Here is an 11,658-nt window from a genome sequence, read left to right as displayed (position 1 = left end):
GTGTATTATACGCTTGGGTAGGATTAGTGGTGTGGGGTGCGTGTGTATATCACGAAATTAAGTGCGTATCATATGCACGCGCAAAACTGCGTATCATATCCACGTAAAAACTCATTTTCGCGTATAAATTGCACGATAAACACACTGCGTGCTATAGAGACGCATTTGGGTGAGAACAGGCTGCTATCACAGTGTTGAAAAGTTGGCAGTGTGACTTCTTCATGTGAACAAGTGAAATACCCCGCGGCTCCCCACTGCCGCCTACTGTCACCCGCCAGTATACACAGGTTTAAGTGATGATAACAGACATCTTAATAAATGTTAACCAACAGTACATAATAACAACACATATGAACAATAATACATGAGAGTATTTTAATCTATATGACTACATAAACAGCAGTTCACCTTAAATTAAGGCTTTTTAAACAGCAGTTCACCATAAATCAATGTCTTTTAAACAGTTGTTCACCTTAAATCAAGAGGCTTAAGTTTACCTGTATTTTACTTTACATAAAACACAACAACAGATTTAAAGGAACACGCTGATTTTTTTGGGACTTTAGCTTATTCACCGTATCCCCCAGAGTTATATAAGTCCATACATGCAAACACTTATTTTAATTTAGAAAATGGCATGATCTGTTTAATGAATATGTTAGTGTAGGTATTTCACTCTTGATGGCAGCAGTGGAATCACTTAAAACGGAATGAGATTAAATCGTTTTTAATGATGAATGCATCATTGTGTGTTCAATGAGTAAGGTTAAATGTAAATATTGCAAGACATCTAGTGTCATTCACTGATGTTTGTGACAGTTGCTGGTGTCAAATTTATGAACAATTTTACATTGTTCCCTTTTAATACATCTTTCTTCTAATCTAGAGCATGTTTGATTTAGTTTACCACGAAATGTTAATTAATACATAACAAGCATGTACTAACGTGTAGTTAAGATGGTATATTCATGAAGGAATTCATATGACTCATGTCGTAAGATGGTATATTCATGCAGGAATTCATATGAATCATGTCGTAGTTAAGGTTAGTTCATCATTAGTACATGTCTTAACTCATCATTAGTTCATAGAAAAGTAATTATTAATTCAGGTATTAGTACATGCTTATTAATATACTGTTATTGTAAAGTGTTACCGAAGTGGTAAATGCCTCACTTCTCTCTGGAAGTTTTCCAAACTCCCTGAAAACTGCAGTTGTCAAACCCCTCCTGAAAAAGAGAAATCTGGATAAGACTATATTAAGCAACTATAGACCAATCTCAAATCTTCCTTTCATAGGGAAGATCATTGAAAAAGTTGTCTTCAATCAGCTGAACAATTTCTTAAGCTCGAATGGATACTTTGACAATTTTAAATCTGGTTTCCGATCGCATCACAGCACAGACACAGCGCTCATAAAGATAGTCAAGTCAAGTCAAGTCATCTTCATTTATATAGCGCTTTTAACAATGTAGATTGTTTCAAAGCTGCTTTACAGAGATAAACGTATAATTTAAGGTAACAGATTGTTTTGGCTTTATAGCGGTTCTTGAATAATGTTACTTTCCAGCTAAAGTTAGTTTTGATTGATTCACTTCCGTCGAAAGGATAATTTGTTATTAAATTAGGGGCCGCTAAGACGACACCGTTCTCTCTACACAGACTTTAAACGCGAACCTGTGAGAAACACTGATGGCGCTCACGTGCGCATCAAGAATTAATTCTATAGTTATGTGCATTTGAATATTTGTGCGCATGTTTGTAATTCTCTACAAACCAAGCCTATACAAACTACTTGTCCTGCCTATAAATTTGATACAGAATTTTATTTTATCACTACGGGGGAGATACGCGAATTTTCAACAATGCTTTATCTGTAGAATGATAAAGGGATCCTCCATAAACGATATTCATGATAATAAAAGATAATAAACGATATTTGCTTAAATACCGATACAGGCAAATTATCAGTGCTGGTACTACTCGATCTCAGTGCTGCATTTGACACTGTCGATCACAACATACTTCTTGACAGGCTGGAAAACTGGGTGGGGCTTTCTGGGATGGTCCTAAAATGGTTCAGGTCATATAGAAGCGAGAGGCTATTATGCGAGTATAGGTGACCATAAGTCTGAGTGGACATCCATGACATGTGGAGTCCCTCAAGGCTCAATTATTGCGCCACTCCTATTCAACCTGTACATGCTTCCAATGAGCCAAATAATGAGAAAGAACCAAATTGCTTACCACAGCTATGCAGACGACACGCAGATCTATCGCCTAACGATTAAAGCCCCATTGACTCCCTGTTCCAATGCATTGATGAAGTAAACAGTTGGATGTGCCAAAACTTTCTTCAGTTAAACAAAGACAAAACTCTAGTCATTGCGTTTGGAAATAAAGATGAAGTTCTCAAGGTGAACGCATACCCTTCACTCTAGAGGTCAAACAACAAAAAATCAAGTCAGGAATCTTGGTGTGTCTCTAGAGTCAGGGTTATGCCTTCCCGAGGGAAGGGCTCCGCCCTGGCCGCCCGATGGACTGTCGTCTCCGCCCTGGCCGCCCGAGGGAAAGTCTCCGCCCTGGCCGCCCGAGGGAAAGTCTCCGCCCTGGCCGCCCGAGGGAAAGTCTCCGCCCTGGCCGCCCGAGGGAAGGGCTCCGCCCTGGCCGCCCGATGGACTGTCGTCTCCGACCTGGCCGCCCGATGGACTGTCACTCCCTGTCCCCGTTTCCCTCCATGGACCTGGCCCCCCATCCCTCCCCCTGGTCCTCCACCAGTCCACCTCCCGCCTGGATTCTTTTTTTTTGTCTGTCATGTCTTGGAGCGTCTGGTAGCCGCTCCGTAGAGGGGGGGTTATGTCACAGTGTCTGGTTTTAGTTCCCTGGGTCACCACTAGATGTCCTCCTTCCCAACGGTGTGTCACATTCTGAAACTACATTGACCCCTGCCTGGACTGATCGTGAGTACGGATTACCCAATAAATATCATTGCATTTGGATCTCTCTCTCCTGTGTGTGTTCCGTGACACATGTCTTCTCAAAAGCGAATGAAAAAGAACTATTTCTCAGATGCAGAAATTGAAGTTTTATTATCAGAAGTTCATTCAAAACACCACATTTTATTTTCAAGCGTAGCCTACATAGTGGCGTATTAGGTCCTTAAAAAAGGAAGCTTGGCAGCATATTACAGATGCAGTTAATGGAGTTTCATCTGTTAATCAAACAGTCCCAGAAGTGAAAAGAAAATGGTTCGACATGAAGCTTGACTGCAAAAAAAACGAATTAGTTCACTTCGAAAAAATATAGCCCAGCCCTATTGAAAGCTATTAATTATTTGATTAAAGTGTACCGTTTGCAGATGCTATTACTGGCTCACATAATAAAAGTAAAAAGAAAAAGCATATGTAATAACTATATATAATATTTTTTCAAAATGCTGTGTGTAAATATGTACCCGATTAAGGTGAATTAAATGCAGCCTTATTAATGAGCAAAACGTTTGGATGTTAAACGCACTTATTTACGCGTGGCTGGGAGCAGGTGTAGATTTCTTTCGTACCAACTAACATTTGGAAAATACGAACATTTCTATTGAATCCGAAAATGTACGCCAGAACCACTTTACACACGATTTACACAAGAATTCGTTCTGCTCGTGTTTCATGAATGAGACCAAGGTTTACATAACGTTGGTTATGTCTAAATTGAAAACAAACAGAGAAAATTTAGAGAAAATCTGCTTGTCAAATGCGTGTATATTAGATGAGCGAGTCGCATGCAGCTCTTTAAGCGACAGTAGCCCTAATAGTAAACATGCATCCGCTTGTCCTTATTCTGTCATTATTTACTCACTCAAATGTTGTTCCAAACCTATATTAATTTATTTCTTGTGCTGAACACAAAAGAAGATATTTTGAAGAATGTGGGTAACAGTTGCTGGTCCCCATAGACTTCCATAGTAGAAAAAAATAGCCTAACTTTAAATAAGTAGCTTTAATAAGAATCAATGTATAATTTATACAGTTTATGATGTTTTATTTTCATATGTTCATTTAATTTCTTCAATGCTACTGTTAAATACACCTACTGTAGCTGAAAAAATACAGCACTGTTTATTTCATTTGTATATCAAGTCGTGTATGTGTAATGTGTATCTTAGTTAATTTTTAATAACAAAGAAAATAATGACAGATTTTTATCTTCGCCACTTTTGTCTAAATGTCTGCCATTCTTTTTCATTTTATATTTCGCTGCCTATAAGGCTCAAATGGGGACATTAGTTTGGCGGTATTGCTCAGTCACTTGCAAAATAGTATAACCAACATGAAAAAGAATCATGATAAAATCGTGATTTTCCTGAAAAAAATCGTGATATGATATTTTTGCCATATCGCCCACCCTTATTTATTAGTTTGAATATGTGAAACTCAAGAAAAATTTGTAAATACGATTAGTCAATAATTGTTGTAATAATCGTTAGATTAATTAATTATCAAAATAATTGTTTGTTGCAGCCCAAATCAGTGGCATCAGTAGGCTTACCAAGATACTGTATGTCACCCATTGTAAATCAAATATTGTGTTAACATATTTAGGCTATAAGCTAATTTGTTTATGATGTATAAATACATACCTGACTATTTACCACCACATGAAATGGTTATATCAGATGTTACATGGGTCTGGATTGAGTGTTTTTAAAGGTGACATTTAAGTCCTTGTGCCCAAACGGTGTTATATTTAGCTGTCATGTAACAGTTGTATTACAAAGTCAGTGTTACTATTTCTTACAGTGCCCACTTTAGTCAACTTTGTGGAAAGGTTGGTGACATCAACTCCTACACCATGTACACCTGCAACGACTAGCACCATCGCCACGTCCTCCAAACAATCAATAATCACAGGTGTTCCCAGAGAGGACACATTAAAAGCTGAGGTCCTGTGGTGTTTGAACATGATGGAGTCTCGCTACTCTTTCAATTCCAGTGGAGGGATAGGTAAATTAAATTATTTTATCTTTTACCTATGACTTGAAAGAAATATGAACTTGAACTTGAACTTCATTTTGAGATTCCAAGGCATTAAGTGCAGAAAAATACAAAATGCCAAAGTTTGATTTATTGCAGTCACAGATTTGTCAAAGTGAAATGTAAAAGTGCCTATTTAAAGCAGCACCAGGTAACTTTTGTTGTGGCAAAACTTCAAACAAACATCATCACTGAATAAGGGACACTTAGAATCTTCATAAAAAGTTATAAAGTATTTATTCCTCTTGCAAGAGTGATCCTCGTCACCAACACACATACAGCGAGTCAGTGAGGAGAGATAAGGGAAAGGCAGTCTCTGTCCATTTTATATCTTATTCCCTTCAAGGCCTTTACTTATTTCCCTCCCCCCGTAAGAAAGATATAGATACCAGTCTGTCTTCCTTATTCTTTAACTGGCTCACGAGGGCTCACGAGGCCTTAACCTTTAGGCTATAACGTACAAATGCACTCAAGATGACCCTTTGACCATGTGCCTTCCCTTATCCTCACTGACTCCCCAACACAGCAAATTATTACACAAAGCCCCTTCTCACTGCAAGTGAGAAAGCCAGATGGGCCTTCATTAAAAATCACTGAAATACAGAGTAATAAGGAAAATTCCACTACATCTCCTCTCTGTTTATCATACACTGATAACTTGATTAATCAAACACTGTAATAATAGTAGTAAAATAATAATGGTAAATAATAAATGCAATAATAAATGCAAGTTCAAGTCATTACATCATAAAAATTACCCTCCTTGAACCTGTTATGAAAAAGTTTAGAATGAAGAAGCATAAGGCTGTTTTTGTGGGGGAAAGTCCCCATAATATTTTAGCAAGCACGTAAATAGGTTTACTAATGCCGGGCTCACTACCGCAGTCACACTAGTAAGGAAAAAGATTATAGCACAGTAGGAAAACAAACATTCAAATTCAAATCATAAAATTGTAATAAAACCTCAGTTTCAAACCCTGTCCTTTTCCGCCCTCTCATGGCATATCACCCGTTCTCAGACCAGGGAAAAAACATTTTAACTCAATTAACACGTTTCACTGTAACTTCCGCTACTGGTGTCATCATACTGGTGTTCATCAATATCATCATCGTTTGGATAGACTGTCATTTTCACCAATTGAACAGACATTCCCACTTTAACCAGTTTTCGCACTAACATGGTCACCCCTTGTATAAAACATGGTATGCATAACAAAATCAGTAGTATTATAACTAAAATTGGCAACACAGTTTGAATCAACCAAAATCCCCAGCCATCCCCCAGATGCATTATCCAGGTCAGCCAGTTTTCATTCACTGGCTCAGGCTCCTGCACTGCCCTTCTCATGTGCTCAATTACATCTGTTATGTTGTCACTGTAATCTGGGATATTGAAACAACAAGACACACCTAGCATTTTACAAACTCCTCCTCGTTCTGCTGTAATCAAATCTAAGGCTAAACGATTCTGGATCACTGCCTCTCTTAAATGTCTCATCTCATCATTTATCATGTTTATAGCATTTTCAGTAGCATTTGCTATTGCTAGTACAGACCACGCTAACCCATTTACCTTGTTTATCGTTACTGTCGTTCCCACCCCTAGGAAAATAGACCACCCCACATTTGCCCCAGGTGTTGTCCATGGATCGGATAATGTGTACCCCGAATAATGGCTTGGCAAAACCCCAGGCAAAATCTTAACACTTCTTTTCTCTCTGGCCCTCGGCGTTTTGTTTGGCAAATACACAGATGTCCCCACATTTATCAAAGCTGGATAACAGCACCCTGACCACCCGTGTTCAGGCATCCTGTGAAATGCTCTGTTCCCACAAACCCACACTGCTGCTGGTGAAGTCTCATACAGTTTACCAAATGGACATGTGAAACTAATTTCTTTGCCGTTGAGTGTCGCTGTGCAATTGTTCACTGTCCCGCCTTTCATGTTGATTCTGACCCTGCAGTCAGACCATCCTGTTGTGAAAAGTCTCTGTGCATCTGAACAAACGCACACATCACCTTTCTCATGTGTTACTCTAAGTGGTGGAATTGCTATATCAGTGTTGTTATATCGTCGAATGTTGTCACAGCTGTCCACAGGTTGTTTCGTTGGTGTCTCTCCTTTCTCCAGCTCAGCTGCTGCTAAAAGCACATCAGTCATTTGCTGTGGAATCAGACACTTTGTTACATTAGCTGTTGCTACAGTCAGTGGGACAGCCTTCCATGCGTGTGACATTTGCAAACAAAGCCAGCAGCTCGTCGTTATCTCTAATTCCTCTTTCTGCAGCATAGCCAGAGCACAGGCCTTGTTACCTTGACATTTCATCATGGCTTTCTGCACTTCAGGATTTCCTTGACCCTTTCCCATGTCTCCGTTCTCCATCCATGCCAGCTCGTCCCTTGTTTCCCGTTCGACCTCAGGTGCTACAAAAGGTTTTAAAGTTGGGACTGCCTCATTTACAATAATGTCAATTTCTTCATACCAGTCCGTTCCCTCTAAATCTAGTCCACAATAGTACTTGCCTTGGTCTGACAGTCTTACTTGTGTTAGCTCGACCGTCATCCCGTACCTGTTATTGCTTAGTCTGTGTTTTGCAAATACCTTGAATCTTTTGTCTTTGCCCCACTTGAAGTTGGCTGCGTACGCTTTCACGTCGCCCCACTTACATGGGTGTTCGCAGAAATAGAAGCCTGCGTACTCCTCGCTGCGTCCCTCACAGCCTGGACAGTTCTTTTGATAGGGGTTGCAACTGAAACTCACATTTGATCCTTCATGAACTGTCACCGTGCTCCTCTCGAGACCCCTCGCTGGTTCCACCGCTTCGAAGGCGTCTCTCCTAGCACGTTGTCGAGTTGCGTTGTTCCTCTCTGTTGTTGCAGTCCTGTTGGTTTGATCTCCTGTTGATAACACTTTCAAACCTTCTGTGAAGTGCAGTATTAGCAAGCAAATTGTCACTGATAACACAGTCATTATGAATGTGGTCTTAAACAGGCCACACATTCCTGGCACTCTGAATGGATGCCACGGTCTCGTACGCTCCATGTTCTCAGTCACTCTGATCAAAAGTTCAGCTGTATGACCAGAAAGTGTTAGAGAAATACAGTCTTTAAAGCACCAAAAGTCTTATCTGTTCTGTTGTCACCGGTTTTCAGCCGGATTTCGTTTGCAGTCTGGCGCTAAGAATTTTTAATCTTGTTTGTTTTTCAGTCTGTACCTTTTCACGCCACACAATTGTTTTTCTCTGTCTTCAGGCTCTGTTGTGTCTTTTGCATGGCCTTGCTTTTGTGCAGATAATGGTACTTGCTGTTCAAAGCTGGATCTTGACGGTCATTGGCGTTGACCCTCCTCCTGCGATTGCTCCGCCTCCGCAATGGGCGGCACCTTCCTGCAATGGTCTGGTTGACCCTCCCCCTGCGACTGCTCCGCCTCCGCAATGGGCGGCACCTTCCTGCAATGGTTTGCGTGGACCCACGTGGCCCTCTCCGCGACCTTCACCGCCGTGTGCGTCACCAGAAGCACCTGGAAAGGTCCAAGCCACCTTTTCGCCTTCCAGCTCTTTCTCCTGTGATCACGAATCACCACGAAATCGCCAGGCCTGACGTCGTGTAAAAACGTCTCAGCAACTCTCCCCTGGGTAGCTTTCACCTGCACAGAAATGTTTGATAACAGACACGACATTCCTTTGCAGTAATTCAACATGTCACTCTCACACACATCCGTTGATGGCAGTCGTTGCTTACCCCCCTCTATTCCCCTGAATGGTGGTCTGCCAAACAAAATTTCAAATGGGCTCAAGTTTGTTTTCACTCTTTTTCTCATCCTCATGTACATCAGTACAATTGGTAGGGCCTTAACCCAAGACAGACCTGTCTCTTCGCAACATTTTGCCAATTTGTTCTTGATTGTCTGGTTCGATCTCTCTACTGCTCCTCCTGATGAGGGCGCGTAACTGCAGTGCGTTCTCATATCAATGCCCAAGAACTCTCCTACCTGCTTTATTGCAGCATTTACAAAATGTCTGCCATTGTCAGAGCTGATTTTTCTTGGAATTCCCCATCTCGGAACAATCTCGGTTAACAGGGCCTTTGCCACTGCTGCCGAATCTTGTTGCGAGGTTGGGAAGACCTCAACCCATTTTGACCACATGTCAACCATCACCAGACAGTGTTTCAGTCTCCCACACGGGGTTAACTCGATGAAATCCATCATTAGATATTCAAACGGACCTGCTGGCGCTGGTTGAGATGCTAAGGGTGTTTTTATGCCTCTTGCCACATTGTGTGTGTTGCAAATGACACATCTTTTGCAAAAATTTTCAGCAACCACTGTAAACCCCTTAGTGAACCATAAATCTTTCATCTGCATTACCATCATTCCCTTCGACACGTGGTCACGCCCATGTGTCAACTTAGCGTAATGCTGAAAGAAGTGCTTGGGTAAACAAGGAATGCCATCATCACTCATCCACACACCCCCCTGGAGGCCGCATCCAGACGACCTCCACTTCTGTTTTTCTGCTCCTGTGGAGAAAGTCTGCATACTTTCTAAACAAAGAGAAATGTCAGGGTTAGTCACAGATACCAAAGCACAAGACGTTTCTTTTGTCTCCTTCGTTGCCGCGGCCTTCGCCGCCGCGTCGGCTCTCGCGTTTCCTGTGGAGATAAAGCTTTTATCGTTAGAGTGCGCTGCGCATTTACAGATTGCAACCTTGTCTGGCAAAAGAATGGCATCCAAAAGCTCAGCCACAAGTGAGGCGTTCAATATCGGATGTCCATCCGATTTCAAAAAATTCCTGTGGGCCCAAATTGCCCCAAAGTCATGCGTAATCCCGAATGCGTAACGCGAGTCTGTGTAAATCGTCACACATTTGTCAGTCATTAATTTACACGCTTCTGTCAGAGCAACCAATTCAGCTGCCTGAGCCGAATAATTCGATGGCAATTTGCCAGATTTCAACACGTCAAATTCAGTAGTAACCGCGAAACCAACCTTATTCAAACCTGTTTGTGGATCTTTCGAAGCTGATCCATCCACAAAGAGGACATTGTCACAATTCTCCAAAGGTGTGTCCAACAGGTCTGGACGTGGTGTACACACCTGTTCCAATGCTGATAGACAACAATGATGCTCCTCTCCATCATCTTCTGTTGGCAGAAGTGTGGCAGGGTTCAAAGTTGTGCATCTTTTCACAGTTATGTTCGGCATGTCAAGCAAAATCGTGTGATACCTCAGCCATCTGGCCGTAGACAAATGTGATGTTCTCTGCTCCTGCAAAATCATGGAGACTGCGTGTGGGACCATCAAAGTCAAATCAGAATACCCCACAAATTCCCTCGAAGCCAGCACAGCCAGCTCAGCAGCCGCCACAGCCCTCAGGCAGAGTGGCAGACCTGCTGCGACTGCATCAAGCTTCGTTGAAAAATACGCTACTGGTCTCAGCCTGTCACCATGGGTTTGCAAGAGCACTGAACTCATAAAGCCTTTTTTCTCGTCTACCATTTGTGTGAATGGTTTGTCAACCGCTGGCAGGCCCAACGCTGGAGCCTGAGTCAGTTGCAGCTTCAAGGTTTCAAAAGCTTCCTGTGCCTCTGTGGGCCAATCAATCTTGTCACATGATCTCAAGCCTTTCCCTGCTGTGAGGGCTCTCAAGGGCTTTTCAAGCAGTGCATAATTTGGAATAAACGTTCGACAATATGCACACATTCCCAAGAATGATAACAATTGTTTCTTTGTTATGGGTCTTGGTACATCTGCAATCGCTTTAACTCGTTTCTTAGAGAGAGCTTTACTGTTTGGTGTGATTGTGTGACCCAAAAAGGTTATTTCCTGCTTCACAAACTGCAGCTTTGTCAGGCTGACTTTGTGCCCCTCCCTTTCCAAATGTTTCAGGAGAGTCACACTGTCAGCCACACAGGTAGCCTTATCTCGCGCGCAGAGAAGTAGGTCGTCGACATATTGAACCAAGGCCGTTCCGTTCGATAAAATTAACGGTTCGAGACTCCGTCTGAGCGCTTCATTGTAAATCGTCGGAGACTCGCAGTACCCCTGACACAAACGAGTAAAAGTGTACCCTTTGTTGTCAAAATCAAACGCAAACCAGAACTGACTATCCTTATCCACTGGAACGCTAAAGAAAGCGTTGGCCAAATCAACCACAGTGAAATACATTGCATCTTTCGGAATTTGTGACAAAATGGTGTACGGGTTCGGTACGCGCGCAGCTCTCGCAATAACGGCTGAATTAACCGAAATGAGATCTTGCACGAAGCGCCACTGAACGGTGTCATTCTTATGAGCTGTTGCCTTTTTTACTGGGAAAATAGGTGTTCGTACTGGAGAATCATGACACGGGATGATGACTTTCTCTTTTAGAAGAGATTCAAAAACTGGCCGGATCCCCAACAATGCCTCCTTTTTCAGGGGATATTGCTGTTGACACGGCCTGTAATCAGACTTTGGAGTGATTACCACTGGTTCGCAACCTTTAATTAAACCAACGTCATATTTATGCTTTGACCACAACGTTGAAGGTATTTCTGCCAGAACAGGATGAATGTCTGTGGCAGAAATAGCTCCGTGATCATGTTTCTCCATTACATTCTTTTCAATAGCAGTCACAGTTCTCTGTAC

General features: G+C 41.9%; 1 protein-coding gene across 1 annotated transcript; it reads right to left on the bottom strand.

The window, feature by feature from the left end:
* Positions 1-5,267: 5,267 nt before the first annotated feature.
* Positions 5,268-9,459, bottom strand: LOC306984159 (uncharacterized protein). Its single transcript, XM_079585244.1, has 2 exons — positions 8,473-9,459; positions 5,268-8,409 (listed from the first exon to the last, which is right to left on the bottom strand). Exon 2 carries the CDS (start codon positions 8,068-8,070, stop codon positions 6,073-6,075), a length of 1,998 nt encoding a protein of 665 aa, XP_079441370.1. The 5' UTR covers positions 8,071-8,409; positions 8,473-9,459; the 3' UTR covers positions 5,268-6,072.
* Positions 9,460-11,658: the final 2,199 nt, after the last annotated feature.

Source organism: Phoxinus phoxinus (assembly GCF_949152265.1).
Source record: "Phoxinus phoxinus genome assembly, chromosome: 17".
In the NCBI taxonomy this organism is placed as follows: Eukaryota; Metazoa; Chordata; class Actinopteri; order Cypriniformes; family Leuciscidae; genus Phoxinus; species Phoxinus phoxinus.
The sequence above is the reverse complement of the archived record's forward strand: the minus strand, read 5'-3'. Positions and strand labels throughout refer to the sequence as shown.

Bases quoted from the DNA above. Each gene is read 5' to 3' on its own strand.
- LOC306984159 (XM_079585244.1), bottom strand. From the start codon at position 8,070: ATGGAGCGTACGAGACCGTGGCATCCATTCAGAGTGCCAGGAATGTGT.